Below are 19792 nucleotides of genomic sequence, written 5' to 3'. Positions count from 1 at the left end.
TGGTCTTCTCTGGATGATAGAGGAGTACCTGTTGTGGTGGATCTGATTAATAGTGTAAGGAATTGTTTTGGAGATGTTTCTGGCAGCAAATGTATTTCAGTGGATGAACTGTTAGATACCTGAAGGTTTGACACTTCTATCCTGCTAAATACCCATTCTTGCTTTTTTTGCTCATAAATGGCCAATCCACTACTTTTGTTTCTATTCTTTCTCATTCCCCTGATGCTGTCCTCCCCCATGGTTTCTGTGGCAACAGTTTCAGAATGTAGTCATCCAAGAGGTGTTCATTTTCTCAGGTACTATACTTTTGAAATATAAAATTCTAGATGACAGGTATCATATAAAATGATTTTATATGGTATTTCAGGATATTTCAGGTTGCAGTAGAGTTCATAATTTATAATATTTTCTGAAGTCATATTCTTTATGTTTCAGCTGAAGGAAAATTTACTAGTCCATTAACTTAGTTGCTAAAGAACATTTACTTCTGAAGATCATAGAAATTGTAATGATTTAATGTTATAGATATTAAAATATATTTTTTACAGTGAAAGGATGTATTTATGATCAAGACCTTGTGTGCATTGGCATTGTTTTTAATAATAATGCATCTTGATCTACTAGATTTTTGTTTATGTACAAAAAAAAGACAGGGTGGCAAATATCTTGGCTAGCTTTGTGCTTCTTTAGTGCAGGTATCAACATCTTGAACAAGTCATCCAGATTTCTCTTACAGTCTGCAGACAAGCAACATGATTAAGCTCTTTCTCAAGTAGGTCCCTCAAGTACTTGGTATGACTACTCTACACATCAGCTTTACTTTTCAAGATGTCTGAGGTGGGGGCATGCAAATCCCAGACTCACAGAAACCAATGGGTTGGTCATCTACAGCCAAGGCAGGAAAAAGAAGACAGGAATTAATAGGCACGTGCCTTTCCACATCCCCATCCTCCTGGGAGGTACCCCAGAGAGATAGCTTTTACAGCTGCTGTTGCGACGAGAGAAGTCACTTGGAAGTTATCTTGGCATGAGTGACTGAGCTGATAGGAGGCAAAAGTTTTCTTAATGCCATTCCATAATTTTCTTTTATTGTTTAGCTGTGAGTTATGCCTATTCACTCTCCTCACCTCTCTGGGCCACACAGGAACTCTTTCCCTGGACTTTGCTCCGTATTTGCATTAAGCCATCACACACCAACTCCCCTCACCCCCAACTCTCCCACTACCAGTGCTCACCAAGCACCTACTCATTAGATTTCAACTACTCTCTTTTTAGTCTAGAGAAGAGGAGGTGATCCTTCCCCTCTACTCAACCCTGGTGAGGCCATATCTGGAGTGCTGTGTCCAGTTCTGGGCTCCTCAGTACAAGAGAGACATAGAGCTCCTGGAGCAGGTCCAGAGGAAGGCAACAAAGATGATTAAGGGACTGGAGCAACTCTCTTATGAGGGCAGGCTGATGGAGCTGGCCCTGTTCAGCCTCAAGAAAAGACGAGTGAGAGGGGACCTCATCACTGTACATAAGTATCTAAAGAGGAAGTGCCAAGAAGATGGAGCCAGGCTCTGCTTGGTGGTCCCCAATAACAGGACAAGAGACAACAGGCAGAAACTGATGCACAGGAAGTTTGCTTGAATATGAGCAAGACCACACACTGGAATAGGCTGCCCTGTTCAGAGAGGTTGTGGAGTCTCCCTCCTAGAGACATTCAGCAAGTGTCTGAATGCAAATCCTTTGCCATGTGCTCCAGGATGGCTCTGCTTGGGCAGGGATGTTGGACCAGACGACCCCCAGTGCTCCCTTCCAGCCTGATCCATCCTGTGATTCTGTGGTCAAGTATTGGAATAGGTTGTCCTAGGAAGTGGTGGCGTCACTATCCCTGGAGGTGTTTTAAGAGGCGTCTGGATCTGGCGTTGGGTGATGTGGTTCAGGGGTCACAGTGGGAGTGCTGGATGGACGGTTGCACTTGAAGATCTTAGAGGTCCCTTCCAACGCTGACGATTCGATGACTCTGCATAAACGCCCAGGCCACCAAGGCACCTGATCACTGCCTCCACCCCTCCCGCGGCGCCAGGCGCGGCCAGCCGAGCATGGCCGGCCCGGGCGGGGCGGGAGGCGGGGCAGAGGCGGAGGGGCGGGCGGGAGCCGGGCGCTGACCCGGCGGGAGGCGGGGCCGCGCCGAGCCGGGCGGGGCGGGATCGCTGGGAGCCGGCGGCGCGGGCGGCGGGAGCGGGGCTGCGTGGCGGCGGTGGGAGCTGCGCGCCCGGCCGCGGGGGCCCCGCGCCGGCGGGGGCGGGGGGCTGCCCCCGCCGCCTGCCTTCCTTCCCTCCGTCCCTCCCCTCCCTTCCCTTCCCCTCCTGCTCCCGCCCGGCCCGGCCCGGCCCGGCTCCGCTCGGCTCGGCGCTGTGATTGGGCGGAAGATGGCGCTGGGCGGATGGAAATCCTAATGACAGTCTCCAAAATCGCCTCCATCTGTACCATGGTGAGTGAGGGGCTGGGGCTGTGCCGGCTCCCCGGGGGTGGGGACGCGGGCGGTGGCATTGCTGCGGGGGGCGGGCTGCGGGGGAGGCCGGGCGGGGGCGCGGGGCGGCGTCCGTGGCGCGGGGCGGGAGCGCTGCCGTGGGTGGCGGGCGGGAGCGGAGCGGAGTTAATCGGCTTTGGGAGACTCAACCTGGATGCGGGCGCCGAGGGGGTTGGGCTGGGCGGGCGGCGAAGCGGGGTCCCGACTGCGGACGGGGCTGGAGCGCGGGGTGACCAAGCACAGCCTTCCCCAAAGTGTGCCGAAAGCGGGGGGCATCGCCTCCAGCTCGGGGCTGCTTATTGCGGGCGTGTGGTGGTTACGGTCGGGTTTCTGGAAGCGCCCTGCTTCTCCCGACACACTCCGTAGCGTCCCTGCTCTCCCTCCGAGTGCAGCGCGCCTGAGCTGGGGCTGGAATCGCCCATCAGCGGGCCGGTGCTCCCCGGGTTACCCCGACAAGTGCGGGCATCCCATCCCGCCCGATGGGCTCGGCCAGGCGCGCTCCTTGTGATCTGACTGGTGTGCATCGATCCTGGTCCCGCAGGAGGCTTCTCCCTGTGACTGCTTTCTCATTACTCTCTCTCGTGATGAATTAGAGCCAAAAGCAGAAGCACAGATGTGATAAGGCTCTCTTGGGTTGTTTCAAAGAGGGATGGGCGGCTCAGTAGATTCGCTGATGGAGGAGTGATGAATTTAAGGAAGGAAATATCCCTTAGTCAGTAGAAGTTACTGGTTGTCATGCAAGAGGTGTGCTGGTGGTTCATAGCAGAAGGTCTTGCATTTGTGCTCTCTTGTACCTATTCCGTGGCCATGTGAAAGTTCTTGTTACCAAATCCGTTTCCACGGGGGAAGGAAAGAGATTATTAAGGGGAAGAACGCACTCTGTCATCTACTCTGTTAATTTGCTGAGTTGCTATTATAATGTCTCATAACATCAAACAGTGGGAAGTGCTTACATTTCATATTATTGGAAACTGATTTATGGTTTTCATGAATCTTGCTGCAAAGAGGCTTTAATGTCTCAAACAGATATTTCAGAGGTGGCCCATGAGAATTTTGAGTGAATGTCTGGAAGCCCATAGGATGGGATTGCTCAGGTGGTGTTTAGTCACTGGAATAATGTTTTTTGTGACATCTTTCAGTTTGGAATTAGAAGAGTCTGATAAAATTCTTGATAAATTCTTGAATTTATCAGCTGTATACTGATATCTTTATGTGGCCAGATTTGTAGGACATGTACCATGTACTTCAGGAGTTTCCATTCTCTGGAGGCAGGTTGTTGAGGAATCAGTGTGATTGATTCCTGAGCTGGGGTGATCTCCTTTTCTTGCAATTCTAGCTGACATCTTTTCACCCAGAGTTGGCCGCTGGCCTTTGTGTCAGCATAAATTCAGTGCTGGCCTCTTGATTTGGGTCAAGTGTGAGACCTCACTGCTCTGCTTCTGGACTGCATACAAACCCTAGGTCTGGACTGGCCAAGCAGATAGTTTAAGATTATTCTGTGTGTATGTTTATTGGAAATGATGTTATGTCACTGAGATTTAGGTCAATCCCAAACCAATTTTCTCAACTAAAAATCTTCTTATTACTAACTAAAGTATCTGTATCCATAAAGCTGAAATTCTGATGGCAGTTAGATATTATCTGTCCAATCATTGTCACGTGTGCTGAGGTGGATAAACTCCAGGCATAAGATTTTTGCTGGGCCTTTCTGATCCATGAGCTTTAATAATATTGTGATATGGGACACCTAGCATAGGATACCAGCTGTAAAAGCTTTTCGGCAGTTAATATAAGATGGTGCTTAAAAGTATATCCATTAAGATAGTGTGAGGGAGCACTTGGTAGTTACTGTGGAGCTGTTCAGAAGTGTGGTTGTGGTGAGGCAGATCTTTTTAATTTTAACAAGAGTCAAATACTTATGTTTAAGCATATGTTTTACAAAATTGAGAAGGATTATAATTGCTGAGTAATACTATATTTTTTTCCAGCAATGCTTACATCGTGTCAACACACTTTGATAAAGTGCCAGACAACTACCTAAGAATTCTCACAAGTTTTTCTTGCCTTTTCCCATGCCTCTTACAAGAACTCTCAGACTGTTACTTCTCTTCTTATGATTACTTAGTACAAAACCAGTAACAGGCAATTTTTTTCAAGAGACAGTTTGTGCCTACACAAACCTAGCATGCATGTACACTTATAATCTTTAAGAGCAGTCTAGAACTATTTTGAAAAAGCTCTTCCATTGCAATTCTGCATTTCACGACTTCTTTTTTTTAAATCTGAATTCAAGTTTTGCTTCTGCTGACTCATTTATATTTTATGCATCTTACCCTCGTTGTTCAAGCCCTGAATATTATAAAGCAGTATATTATGTTTTGCAGTACTGGCACGTTGTGTGGGTACAATGAAGAGTGATAACCAGTATTTTTAGTTTACCTGTAGTACCTTTTGGGGATGGTCTTCCAAGAGGACATCCCATCTGTGTTGATTGGTTCCTATGTGTATGCTCCATTAGTTCATTGATCTACACCCCAGTGTTCATACCAGAGCTCTTTCTGTAGTAATTTTTCCTAGTCTTGTGTCGCCTTTCAACTTCCTTAAATTTCTTTGCTCTATATCACCATTCCCATGCTTCCTTGTGCTGTACTAAGTCTTAATGACAAGGCTGGAGATTGTGGAAAAGCACTGGAAATACCTTTGCCCTTGAGTGGTTTAGCCACTGTTCCTGTTGCAAAATGCATGAGGTTAAAATTGTGTGGTCTATTTTTTTAAATTATTTTTAATGTCTTTGCAGTAAAAGTAGAACTTGATCTTTTACCCTCATCCATGAGTAAAACTGCAGTCAGAGTCTTACCTGACTGAACTGTTTGGGGTTTTTATGCATGGCTGAGGAGGGATAAAGTAACCCAGGCTAACTACAAGGAAGATGTGCCCCATGCTATACTCACAGATTGCATCTAGTACTTCTGCTTCTGTTGTCTAGAGTCCAGGAAACTCTTGCCAGCAGTTGAAAGGTATCAAGTCTTTGAGTCACTGAAGCAAAGAGAAGATAGAAATTACATTTGTAGCTTAAAAGCTATGAAAAGCCTCAAAGATGTCAGCCTCAGACATAGACAAGGAAGTTGTAATGGTAGTAGTACTTGTTTTCAGTGTTTCTTGTAGAAAGTGGTTGATGATGTTGGCACAACCTGGAAAAGTGTGATGATATTTTAAAACTATGCTAATCTAGGAGCTGTAGCATTAGACATCAAAATCTTCATGTTCTGGGTATTTGTCTATGTATTCCCTTCTCTGCCTGGCAGCTCAGCATCTTGCATACAGAGTCTGTCACTGAACGTCTTCAGTGATAGTTTCAGCCCCTCAGCACTGACATCAAATAGATAGTTTGTGGTTAGATGTTGACTGTGTGATGTAACAGTGTGTTCTGCACGAGGACCTCTGCTTATCTTACAATCCAAATTTTTGTTTAGTTTTTGAAAGGATTAAGACGTGGAGTCACGCTGAATGGCTGGCTCTTGTCCTTTTCCTGCCTGCCTCCTCTTGAAGGGCAGTTATGTTATGAGTACCCTTTTGCCCATTTCAGTCACATTTCACAAGGGTGAAGATGTTTCAGAGGTACTAGAGTTCAAACAAGCATGTGTGGGAAAGGCATCCTAACAGAGGAAACAGACCCTGGAAGTGCCCAGCTGAGGGAAGGTTGCAGTGCACCTACCTTGAGTGTCACAGCAGAGAGGCTTTATAAAAACTCTTAATTGCAGGAAAAATTTGTAGCTAACTGTGGGAGAGGTGTGCATTTATGGGCTTTCTTACTGCTTCAGGAATTGTTTGTTTACAATAGGATTTTCAAACCTGATTGTGAAATCTGCACTTCATGTAAATTGATGTTTGCCAGAGTCTACAGCCAGCCAGAAATGGCTATGAGGTACTCACTCCTGTTCCTTCTAATTGCACTGTCTCCTCTGAGGCATGAATTGTAATACTTAAACATTAATTGATGATCAGGTTAACAGATTCCGCGGGAAGGTATACAAAGGACCCATGCTGGAAGAAGGGAGAATTGAGTAACAGCAAGGAAAGAAAAGTTATGGGAAAACCACTTCAAAATGAGGAGGTGACAGAAAAATCCAGCAGAGAAGGAAAGGACTAAAGTAACACAGAGGAAACAGTGGTGTTGTGGCATTCCTTTATCCAGCTGTCTACCTTGCTCATGTAGCATGGTTGGCAAGAAGGAACATGTGCCGCTGCTGCTCATCTCAGCCACTGCATTTCACTCTGGCACCATGACCTGAATCTGCCGTGCTCCGTGGACCAGAGTGCTCAGGGACATGTTCTGTTGTGGTGGCTCTGTTGCAAGCACAGGAAATTTTGGAGAAGTATTTGTTAGGCAGCTGGGGTAAGAGTTTACACCACAGTGTGGAGGTTCACTTGTCTGTTGGAGTTCTTATCAGGAGAGTATTTCATGATAAACATTATACTAAGATTCAAGCATGGTTGTGACATCTGTCATCATCATTTTTGTAGCTGTAATATGCTACAATATGGTAATAAAAGATGAATGTTTTTATTTGGTCTTTAAACTACTGGGTTTGTGACACTTTTTAGTATACTAATTAATTTAGACAATTTCGTTTTCAATTTTCATCAAAGTAGGAATTTGACTCTAATATAAAACAATTGTCAAATATGAAACACAAAAAATTCTTGAAGTTATGTAGTTGTAAAGCAGTATTTACACCAGCACAGGGAATTATTTAGTTGACGTATTATTTAGGTGGATAATTTTATTTATGTGTTCCATTTTCTTTTTACGCGTACATGTGTATATTCATCTTGCAAGTTCTAAGCTCAAAGAAACAATGAAATATGAATTTGGACTCTAGTCTTGGCAGCAGGATTTTTAGCTGTGTCAGTGTGAACACCTGATCCCGTTACTAGACAACACTGGAATATTTAGATCGGTCAGTTATGTGCTCCTGAAGCAACTCAGTTGCATTAAAACTTATAGGAATGATTCTGTAAAAATGTGGCTAAAAGGGGCTTTTCTCCTCAAATTTCTTGAGGGAAAGAGGTGTATAAAAGCCATGTGGAAGGGCTAACTTTTGTTTTTGTAGCTTAGGAAGATTGCCAAAATTAAATGCTTTTAACAAATTATTTATTTCAGTAAGGTGTACCTAATCTTTCAGCTGAGGGAAAAAAAAATCTAGATCTTTTTTGTAGCGTAAAACCGGAAGGTTGTATTAACATAAGTAGACCAGAATAGGAACACATTTTTACCACCTCTTAAAAACTTAAATTCTTTTTATGATTCCACGAACATGGGAAGTTATAAAAGCAATATATTTGTTTTCTGAAACTGGAATTATGTAGGTTAATAAAAGCATGTGAAACACATCACAGGATGCAGTGTAGCAAAAACAACGATTGAGCAAATGTGTTTTCCCCACTCACCCTGCATTTTAGGTAGTAATTTTTCTGAAATATTAACTTGTCTCTGACTTGGGTATTCAAAAGGATACGCCATCATACACTTGTCATACACAAGGAAGTGTGACTATATGTAGTTGTGAAAGAAAATACATTGTGAATGTTCAGTGGGGCTCAAAAAGATTGGCTTGGTAGACATATCAAATACAAAGAGAAATTAATTTTGTGATTTGGTATAATTTTCCTTACCCAGGCAGAGGTGTTTTTACTTCATACTCAAAAAATCTTTTGTCTTAGCTGCACATGATATGAATATATATGTCTTAGACTGATTAATTAGTAAAATAACACTATTTGGAAGTATTTAAAAAGTATTAACTGAAACTATCCAAATATTTCATGTATTAATAATGCATGTTCATTTGTAACGAAATGAACAAAAAGGATTATTTAATTACATTCATATTTCGATGCTGCTTCCTGGCTGGAAACAGTATCAAAAGAATTGCATTTCAGTCTTGGTTGCAATTGAAGCAACAAATATAAACTGATTTAATATAGCTGTTTTCTTTGCTCTTAATCCTGATTCCTATGAATGCATGGAAAAGTATGAATTCACGTATTCTGATAAAACATAACTGGAAGAGCAGAATTCTGCATTTCTTCGTTAAGAGAGGATTCCTTCAGTCTTAGTGCATTAATTAGTGCATTAGGCTGTGAAATTCTGTATATCTTCACTAGTGGCACAGACAAGGATAGCGAAAAAAAAAAAAAGTGAAAGCACTAGTGAGTGCTTCTATACTGGGATTTATTTTTGCAAATTATAAATAATTCCATTAATTTTACACTTGTTCAGGAACATTGTTCTTCCTGATTACTGAATTTCCCTTTTACTTGTAATGCCTTTTGGTCACTAGGAAAGGTGATAGTTCTGTGTTGTGTGGTGGTATTGTTAATTTACCTGTAGCTAAGGTCATGTTTTAGAGATTTGGCTTATATATACACCTGTGCAACATGGTTTAGTTGTATGAACCACCTTTAATTAGTGTTGTTCCTTTTCTTGAGCGAGGTGGAGGGCATTGTAGGGAAGGATCTAGCATAGTGCATGTGTGAAGGGAGAAATGGATCTTCAGGATGTTGGTGACAAATGTAAGTTGACAAATTTGTTTTAAAGGTGAAATTTTGATTTTACTCAGGAAGTTTACAACTTAATCAAACTAGAGGGTAAAGCTGTTAAACTACTGCAAAGATAACCCACAAAGCAATCAACTGATACTTACTCTAGAAAGGGATAGATCAAAGCCCCTCTCCCGTGCCAGTAAAAAATGTAAGCTTCCAAGCGTGTTAGGCTGGTTATGAATCAAGCCTTTGTAAGGGAAATTCTGCCTGCTAGGTTGGATGGTAATGACAAGGTAGGACACTTTAAAACTGCAATTGTTTGCCTGCTTGCTGACATGTTTTTAGACAGTATTTTTAATATAGGGTGGCATACCAGTTTACCATGCTTTGGTTTGCATTTTGGGAGCACTCTTAGAGTGCACAAATTGGATGGCTTTTGAAGGAAACTACATCAGACAACACAGTTCAGCTGCAGCTGGTATTCAGTCACAAAACCAGTCTACAACTAATCTGGCAAGAATGCTGTGAAACCCAAAGTGTGTGTCAGATCCTAAGCACCAACTGATTTGTTTCACAGATTGGCTCCAGTTATCCTATCCATGTGTCAGCTGTTAGTGTGTCTCAGGAGGACTAGTTCAACATGTAACACCACAGCAGTGTGGCCTCTGAGGCTGTGAGGAAAGGCAATAATAAAAACGGAAATGGCATTTAATAATATAATTGTTTCAGCAAGTGAAAAACCAAACAAACAAAAAAACCCATCTGCGTTTGTCTGTGCTTTGTTTTTTCTGCCCTTTTCCATTGAAAAGGATGGCATCAGTGGGTTTTTAGTGTATTTTAGTAATTTGGGAGGATGTGTATTTATAAAATGTGAAAATTGGGAAAATACAACTGTACTCAATTCAAAGAAAATACACTTTCCTATTCCACTGTGTTTCCTGGGCTTTGATTCCACTAAACTGAAATAAACCCCTCATCTGGCTAATGTTAAATGTGTTGATTTGTAGAAAGCTCAAGCTCTTTTAAAAATAAAAGTTGAGAAATTTAATTAAGGGGCTTCCGTGGCAAACACAGATTCTTATCCCTTCATTAAGAAATTAGCATTTACGGTGATATTTATAAATCCAGTAGTATAGCTTTTTTCTTTAACTTGATGGGGGATATAAGCAATAAACGTTCAACTGATTTGAACATGATTAAATAAAGGTTACATGACATATCATTTTGAAGGGTGAAATCTGCAATAGTTCAGTTTTACACCTAACTTTCTATAGATTTGTGAAGATTTTTGTGTAGTCATTGATGGTTTAATGTTTCCAAGATAATTTTCAGTAACAGATAAAAAGCAAATCTTGATTTCATGTTATGTTCTTGTAAACACACCTTAGTTGCTGAACTTTCCACTTTGTAAAGGTGTATTTCATCAGCTATGAGAAATTCGTGTTTTCTGTGCCTGTACTATGGTTATCTCTTTGCTGGAAGGGGGTTAATGTAAGGCACTGCTAGGTTGTGTAGCTGTATAGCTTTTACACTGATACAATGCAAAAAGTGGTAAATCCTAGTACTACTGCAATATTATTAGCTTTTTGGACTTCTGCTGTGCCTCTGTTCCTTCTCATTTCTGGGTAATGACCTTGTGTGCTTCCCCTCAGAAGGACGAGGGAAATTGGGGGTGGAGGTACTGACCAAACTTACTGATGTTCCCTTCTGTCCCCTATATAATATCAAAGCCAGGTTGCAGTGTGGGGACTGAACGCCTGTTGTATGTGTTATTAAGTGAGCCCCCCAAAGAAGAGGGGTTTATTTGGGGATTTTCCCCGGCGATCCCATTTAAGTGGCAGAGGAATCAATTATCTGAAATACCTCAGCATAGAGCACAGCCTGAAATTTCCTGAGTCTAGTTCCCAAGTCCAGTAAGTCCGACTTGGCCGATGAAAAGAGAGATACTCCCACTTCTGCCTTAAACCTCTGCTGTCCTCATGTCCAAGAGGTGATATAGTACTGTAATAGTTGGTGGTCCTGCAGTGCTCCCCCCCTGCATCTGTATTTGCATGATGGAAGAGTCAGCTGAGCCTGATAACATGTACTGTAATCACAGCTGGGAAACGTTTTGAAGCAAGGGGTAGTTAGGTTTTAAAATAGCTTTTATGGGTCAGTTGTGAACATGCATTTTAGTGTAGTCTTCCTGTGTTTCTGCTTTTGCCACCAATACACTGTGCACAGTATAAATGATCACTTTGGAGGGAGAGATAGATCCTGTATGACAGACAAAAAGAGAGCTGTAAAGGGAAGTCTGAGTAGCTCGAGGGTTTTATATTGGTATAAAACATCCCTGCTGGTTTGTACTAACATTCATAAACAACTGCATTCAAACATAGATGATGCAGTGCTTTGAAATCATGTGAAAGTCTGAGCCTTGAATGAAGCACCTTTGAATAATTGGAAAACCATGACAATCTTGTAGTATCTCAGCATGTCTTTCTTATTGCCAGGTTGGATCTTTATTGTGCTAGAAAACTAAATACAGTGTTCAGGTCTGTACAAACAGAAACATCAATGTTTGTATCATAATATTTTCCTTTCAAATATAGAATAAAGCAGCTACTCCACCCTAGCTTCGAAAAGAGAAGGAATTTCCTTAAGCCTGCTCTTGAATTTATTTTTAAAGAAGTAGAGATTTTAACAATAGTATAAAAGGCCGCCACAGTTCCTTCTTTTTCCTGGTTTATTTGTAATACTCACCTTGCCAGAGCTTGTGGGTGCATTTAAATAAGGCTGCAAAACTAAATATTCAGAGTCACAGAGTGCTTTAATCTTAAATGAGGGTTTATACCCCTTTTCCTCACCACTATAATCTCCATTTGAGAACAGCTTCTAAGTAATAAGCTAAATCCCCAGTAACCGAGAGGCTTTATCAAACTGGGTAATTGGAGGGGATGTGACTGGTGAAAGCAGCTGGGGCTGTGCTGTGAATGGAGAAGAGCTGTAGTGTCTCAAGCGTGGAGTTTTGCTATCTTTTGCCCTGTTCTAGTTAAAGTTGGTACCTCCTAATGGGCCTTTGAGCATGTGCTTCCAGTTTCAGAACTGCTGAGGTAGTTTCTGTAAAGTTCTGCAGTACCAGGGTCATACCATGGCAGATGCCACGTTGTAATACATTTTGGTACAGTTCTAGTTTTCATTCTGTTCCGCTTCTTCCTGTCTGTAGCTAATCTGTGCAATCCTGTGTGCTGTTTTTAGTGCACTCTGTGATTTTGATTTAATTTAATTGTTGTGATAGCCTATGTAATGGCTATTTGCTATATCTTTGGTGTAAAGAAAGAATTTGTTGGGAGGGAGTTGCACCTGGTTTTAAGGTTCTTTGCTGTATATTATGTGCTATTTTAGCTGCAGTTAGACTTGCTGGAATATTCATGCTCATGTGTTAGTCCCATAGGGGAGGGAGAGAGAGAGAGAGATAGATAGATATCAGTTTTGTTGTGTGCAAAAAGTTGCATGTGTTTCCATTTCTCTAAAAGCAATCAGTGTAAGAGCTCATGGAAAGCTGGGGTTTTTTTGTTCTCTGAATTTTCCAGCACAGAGGTTTTTCTGTCTCTAAATAAAAAAGAAAACAACACTTTCCTTTGAAAACCAGTGTTTGCTGCTCCAGTTCAGTCAACACCCACAGAATAACCAAAGTTACCTGCTCTCGCTTCTTTTTGAGGATCAGACCCAACAGATTTTTTGGGCAAAGGCTGCAGCTTTTGTAATGCACACCATCAGTAGCTGTTCTGCATTGTCTTTTAGTTTTACAAAGTTCAAGGTGTTTAGCAAAGCACTTTGTACAGCTTATGTTTTCAGTGTAAGTGGAACAGACTTATGAACAATCTGCATCTCTTAATTTCTTCTGAAGTGTGCTTTACAGAATGCAAGTTAGACTTCTTAGAAGGAGCTTGCCAGTGGGCCTTGTGTGACCTGCTTTGCATCCTGCATTAGTGCAAGTGCTATTAAAGTAATTCGACTCTGAAAATAATAAGTACAGAACATCAAAACAGTGTAATTGCATGAAAGTATGTGAAAATTATATAACTTTGAGATGTTTTTGGACAAAACATATTTGGAAACATCTCTAAGGTAATTTTTAGTTGTAATCAGTGTGTTTTGCAGGGGTTTTTTAGGGATGGTTGGTTGGTTTTGGTCATTTATCCTTGCCAAAAATTTCTTTTTCCTCAGCAGCTTAAATTCACTGTTGCCACACTAATATTTTGCTACTTTTGATTTTCTTCTAGGGCGCCAATGCCTCAGCTTTGGAGAAAGAGATTGGTCCGGAACAATTTCCAGTCAATGAGCACTATTTTGGTTTGGTTAATGTGAGTTTCAGACCGTAACTTACTGCTTTGAAAGGACAGGAATGCATTTGTTAAATAACAAGACTGTAATGATGAGTGAATACTTAAAAATATGAAAGATGTAGTCACTGGATATTCATACTATTGAAATATGTTTCAGTACTTAGGGTATTCATTGAAATATGCTACTGAATTGTTGAGATGGGCTTTCTAATGAATACTTGATTTCATTTTATTAGTTGTAGGGTAACTTTTACATCATTTTCATGTTATTAAAATGCTTAAATCTTAAGAAGGCTATTAAAAATACGTAGCTTGTTGTTCATAATATGCCAATGAAGTAAAATAAATACATAAAAAGAAAAAAAATCTTGTGAAAGACTATTGATGATGTGAAGTATTTATGTCTGCTATTTGTATTAAGATAAAAAAAAAAAATACAGCCCAAAGGGGAAAGCAGTGGTGAAAAAAAAAACCTAGATTGTTTAAATCAATAATTGGTTTTAAGGAATGACATAAACTTTAATTTCTGGTATTACTGATGAAAAACATATTTTGTTAGAAATTGCATTGTACTGATATGAAATATTAAATTATTCCCTTTATTGGGGCTTCAGAAACTACATAGTTTGAGCAAGCTGGTCTAACAAGAGCTGTTGTCTGGCTTTTCTTAATGAAACTGATTATTTAAACGTTGTCCTGGTGCTGGAATGTGTCTCTACCTCCAGGTGCTTAGCACTGACCTGGTTCAAGAGTCTCCAATCCGAGCATGCACTGTGGAGTCTGTAAACACTGATAAGCTGACTTCCATGCATCTCAAAATACCACCACTTAAATTTAAGTAATTTCTTTTCCTTTCTCATGAAAGCTGAAATACCCTCCAAATGCCGTATTATCAGAAGAGGAAATTCAGGAGTTTCACCGTTCATACCTGTCAGTTCTGCAGCTGAGCTTAGGCTTTCCATTTTTCCAGTAACAGGTTTTTGCAAATCTCTTACTCTCTTGACAGATAAACTGTTTTTCCCAATTTCTTGTCCAAGTCCAGAGAGGATTTAAGACTTAACAGTGAAATTGTATTGCACACCTAAGCTTGGAGTTTTTTTACATAGTTTGTACCCTTAAGAGGAGGTTCAATAACAGACAGTCCTCTTCATATGTAATGAATATCAACAAGTTCTGGCTTTTTGTACTCAAGAGGGAGTAGAAATTTGAGGGAATATGTGTCATTCAGCCCTCAACCATGCACATAAGAGACAGACAGCTACAATATATCAGAGTGCTTTTAACTTTCTGTGTACTACAGGAATTTTGCTTATTTTAGCTTCAAACAATAAAATTTTATGGACTAAAATTTTCTGAATTGTAACAAATAATAAAATGGGATCTGTTATATTTATGGCACACTAGTGCTGGTTTTCAGGTACAGTGGTTAGCTAAGGAAATTCAGTGATGGTGTGCCTGAATGGTTTTAGATCTGTTCTGCAGGTTGTGTTTACTAACACAGCACGTATACACCATGAACGTGTAATAAGCCCGCAGCATGTAAATCTGCCAGGAAGAGTGAAAGTAACAAATTGTGGCCAATGACTGGAAAGAATGACAGAGATAATGATAATGAAAAGAAATACTAGATAATTAGATAATAAATTAGTACTATTAGATTGAGAAGCAATAGAAATCACAGTTTTTGCCTTCATTGATTTCTCTAATTTTTGGTAGCAATTACAAGAAGTGAATCTCCTAGATGTTCATTAACATTTACTGCTAAATTTTTCTAATTTGTTCATTGATTTTGTTTGTCCTAGCTTTGTCCAGAGTAATAGAAAAAAGTGAAATGATGTGTAAGTCAGTAGCTTTCTTCTAACTGTGTGATAGCTAGCCATTTGAGGTGTCTGGAATACAGAAAGGCATTTTAGATAAAGATGACAACCCTGAAACAGAGCTCTGTCAATTTATCCGGAGGCAGCATAAGAGAAGAGGAGGCAGAAGCACTGTCTTATCTCTTTTCCAGCTTTTTGGTAGAATCTAGGGATTGTTCAGAGGATCTGCTGAAAAAACAGTTTGAGAGGTAAAAGAAGGCCTAAGAAAGGGCAATTACGGGAAACATATGGATGACCAGATGGTTGATGGGAATGGAACATTCATCTTAGACTTGAAGGGGTAATACCATTCACTAAATCAGCAGGAAATATGTGAGATATGTGGTAAAATGAAAGTGTTAGTAGTGTGATGTCCCATCAACCAGGATCATCAAGTCTGCTTATCATTCTTCTTTCCCTCTTCAGTGCAGTAATGCAAACTAGTCAAATCTATGTGCTTCACAAATTAAATCAATCATTTTATCCAGTGAGCATGAAATAAGATATTTAATCTCAAAGAGCCGCTCTGGGAACTCTTCAGCAGTTCACCAGACTTGTAGAGCAGAAGGTTTGGTTATTCAGTCCCTTGCAGTGGATCCGTGTGTTTTGCAGAAATCCTATGCTAATGGAGTGGCCCATTGCAACAAGGAGAAGTTGTTAGAGCTGCCAGTACATCAGAGCTAGGAGGAACCCTAGAGCTGCACAAAGACAGTGTTTCAAGCAGATCTAAGTTCTTGTAAATCCCTTTGTTGAGTGGGGTTCAACAACCACATTTCTTCCCAGCTGTATGTGCATCAGAAGAGTAAACTATAAGTGTTCGTGGATGTGCAGTGGTTTTGTTGCAGTGTCTTTGTTTTCCCTACTGTCTCATTCTTCTTATTTCCATATAGGTTTAGGTGCTGTAACTTTGATTTCAGAATTTAAAAGAAAAAAGGGGGGGGGGTGTAAAATGTAGAGAATGCAGTATTTTCGTGAAAGGAAACAGTCTGATTTCTCAGAATTTAGTACAGAAGAACAGTATGAACTGATAATAAGAGAAAATGTGGATTTTTTTACATCTCTTAGAAGTACACAGTGTAAGATGGTCTTATATTTTTTACTGCTGTTCTGAGGCTGGCTGGCCAAGCATGAAGTTACACAGTGCAGGGCTTGCATTCCCAAGTGTTGTGGCTCTGAGGCAGTGCTGGCTGGAGTGGGGAGGAGGACGTAGCTGAGCCCAGTGCTGGAGACCCAGGATTAGAAAGCAGAGTATAGGTGTCAAGTGGGTGGTGGGAGGATGGGGAGACTGCAGCAAGGTGTTGGGTGTTTCTCTGTAGTGGAGTCAAAGATGGGAACTAAAGTAATAATGGTGGTAAGACCAGAATGTATTCATTTATCAGATTGAGTATTTGCATCGTCTAGAAGCTTCCCAGCCTTTTCCCCCATGTTGTTTAGTACAGGTGCGTTTTTAATTTTTTTAATGATTGGAAGCATTTATTTTAAAAATATTTTGAGTTTTGAAGTGATAAAGACTGATGCTTTAGAGATAAAATAAATGTGAACTAATTAAATTTTCTTCAGGAGTTTGCTTTCAAACATTCTTCTATTGCCTGCTGTGTTTCTGAATTTGGTCAGAGAAAGCCTTTTATGAACTTAATCTGGTTGCTTTTATTTCATACTCGCAGGCATGTAGGTTAACATACATTCATATTAAATTAATCTGAATTTTGTTCAGTGTTCTGAGGTCTTCATATTTTGTTTGTCTCTCACTGCATGGTTGCCTTTCTAATTAATTTATTATCAGACTGCTCCTTTTTAAAATTGGAATCTCATGAAATTTCTAATTTGCTTGCTTTTCATCTTTTGACACTTGCTGTAGAAATTTTAGCACTTTTCCAATTTGATTAAACTTTAAGAACTTTCTTAACCTTTTAATGTAGTTCTCTTTTTATGGCAGTTTCTAATTATAAACTCATAAATAGCTTGCAATATTAAATGCTTTGTCAGAAGCTACTGTGTGATTCATCAGCTTCCTTTAAGGTAAAAAGCCCTAGTTTTTCTCTTAAGTTCATTGACTTGTTTGTGGATTTGGACCACAAAGAAGCTAATATAAGCAGTTTCCTCGCCTAAATAAAGAAAAATCATGTATTTTAAACTCATCACTTTTTAATATGGATACCTTAATGACATCTTAATATTTTTTTAAAATATGCTTCTTACTTATTCTTTGAGTGTGTCTTGGTTATTTAGAAAGTAGTTCTTCAAATTCCATTAGTTTAAAATAGAGGAAAGTAATTAATTTTTAAGTTTTGTAATGAAATTGCATTTTTGCAATGCATCTTGTTTGTCTTAATTGGGAGAGAGCAAAAAGTAGCTACTTCCCTGTTATTCCTAAGATGTGAAGGCTTTTAGCTCTTTTTCTCTATTGAAGGAACCTGCTCTTAAAATAGCTCTAAAGGCTGTCTTTGCCACATAAGTTTCCCCATCACAATAATGAAGTCTCGGAATTTGCTATCTGTATGTGCTGCTATCTTTATGTAACATAAATCTGAATGTTACTTCCACATTTTGCAGAATGTGTGTCGTAGGTACATGCTTCCATTTGCAGGTTGCGTGACTGCAGCTGAAAGATTGGATTTACTTGCTGAGGGCCTTGTAAAGATGTTTCCCACACTTTCAGTGTTGGATAATAGGTTTCACTGGAGGAGGGCAGCATAAAATTAGAATGGCAGCATAAAATTAGAATGGCTTTATCCACTGACAGCTCACAACGCCTTCACAGATGTGATGGGGACATTTGCAGTGTCAGGGTGAGCTGCAGACAGTGTCAGTGATCTCAGGTGCCTGAAGGAGTCTGGGGAAGGGGGACATCTGGAGTGTCCCACCTGCAGTGTCCTGGTACAAAGTGGGTTACAGATGCCTTTTCCTGCTGACTCTGCTTTCTCCTTTCAATCCAGTGGCTTGCCTCCTTCAAAGTGTGCACATCCAAATTGTGCTCTCCTTTCCTTGCAATCTTGATTTCAAGCTACCAACTGCCATAGCTTTGAATCCTGAGCAAGCCATGTCACATTGGCATTCAGGAGTTTCCTTAAATCTTGTCACACTGGAACGAGAACTGAAAATGTGGGAACTGGTTACAGTAGTTATTTCTGACTTCAATGGCAGCTGTTAAGATTTGGAGAATCTAATTTCTGTAGTGTCTGAGAAGCTCTGTATTTTCAGCTGAATTTCGTCACAGTTCAAGGTCATGCTGTGCCTGTTCTTTGCTGTTGTGGCTGATGTGTGGTAGACAGAGAGATATTTTTACCTGGGCATATTTTGGTAGCTGTGAAATTGGGGGTATTTGTTTGAACATTTTGACCCAAATAGATGTAAAATATTACCAATAAGTTAAATTTTAAGTGAGACAAAATTAAATAGTATTGTTCAAATTTACCTAGGTTTTTCGTGCATTTACCTACTTGGTAATCCTTTGTGTGATATTAATATGTTTTTCTACCTTAAAGTCAGGAAGAAACATCTCGCAGAAAGTTGGCCCCTGCTTATGCACTCTGTTATAGTTTGGAATTAATTTTACCTCTCTACCATAATACAATACAAACTAATAGATCTCTCTTTTGTTTTGTAGTTTGGGAATACGTGCTACTGCAATTCGGTTCTCCAGGCACTTTATTTTTGTCGACCATTTCGAGACAAAGTCTTAGCATACAAGAGTCAGCCAAGAAAAAAAGAGAATCTCCTTACATGCTTAGCAGATCTCTTCCACAGTATAGCCACCCAGAAGAAAAAAGTTGGAGTAATACCTCCCAAGAAATTTATAACAAGATTACGAAAAGAAAATGGTAACTTTTTTTTCTTTTTCTTGTGTAATAAATGCAGCAATTATGATTTAATTCTGAAGTTTACGTAGTGGAATACCTATATATTTGTTACACATAGAAAGTGTTCTTGGTGCTGTAGTATAAACAAGAGGTGGCCCCAGGATAAGGGTGTAACCCTGGAGCAGTTTTGAGAGAGAATCCTTGTGTCTCTCTGTCCCCTCATGTAGAGCTAAAGTGTATTGTCATATTGTCACTGGCTGCTTATGAAATTTCTTGCTAGTTTTGTTTCTCTGTGAGTTTTAAATTTGTAATCAAAATTCGCTGTAAGACCTTTGTTTTAAAAAAATACTTTTTGAATGGAGGAATCAGTCTCCCAGATTGAATGTGTAGAAAGACTTGTCCATAAGAATCTAGCTTAAAACCCCCCACCATTTTTGAATTGATTTAGAATTTATGCAATATGCAATTTGACCTACTTTTTAAAGAATTAATTAATTTTAAAACCACTAAGTAGTTTTGGCAAATTGTTTTTTAAATGTCACTGTTATCCTAAATTTCAAGAGATTTCTAGGGATTTTTCACATTTCTTGTTTCTTCTCTGCAGGGCTAATTGGTCAGAATGTTTTAGTAAATGATTTGATGTTAAAATAGAAATGAAGCCTTGTAATCTACTACTCAGTTTGGATGCATTTTTATAAAACTACAACTTTTTTTTCCCTTAAGAAGTAGTTACTGTATTTAAATAAA

At 40.0% G+C, this 19792-nt stretch overlaps 1 protein-coding gene across 1 annotated transcript in view; it reads left to right on the top strand.

The window, feature by feature from the left end:
- The first annotated feature begins 2424 nt into the window (after positions 1-2424).
- Positions 2425-19792, top strand: part of USP12 (ubiquitin specific peptidase 12) — a 32706-nt gene continuing 15338 nt past the window's right edge. Inside the window, exons 1-3 of the mRNA XM_082279060.1 lie at positions 2425-2476; positions 13327-13407; positions 18853-19066. Of these exons, the coding sequence (XP_082135186.1) occupies positions 2429-2476; positions 13327-13407; positions 18853-19066 (343 nt within the window). The 5' untranslated portion in view covers positions 2425-2428. The remainder of the gene's footprint in view (positions 2477-13326; positions 13408-18852; positions 19067-19792) is intronic.

Source organism: Coloeus monedula (assembly GCF_965178545.1).
Source record: "Coloeus monedula genome assembly, chromosome: 3".
In the NCBI taxonomy this organism is placed as follows: domain Eukaryota; kingdom Metazoa; phylum Chordata; class Aves; order Passeriformes; family Corvidae; genus Coloeus; species Coloeus monedula.
This window is presented reverse-complemented; position numbering and strand designations above follow the sequence as displayed.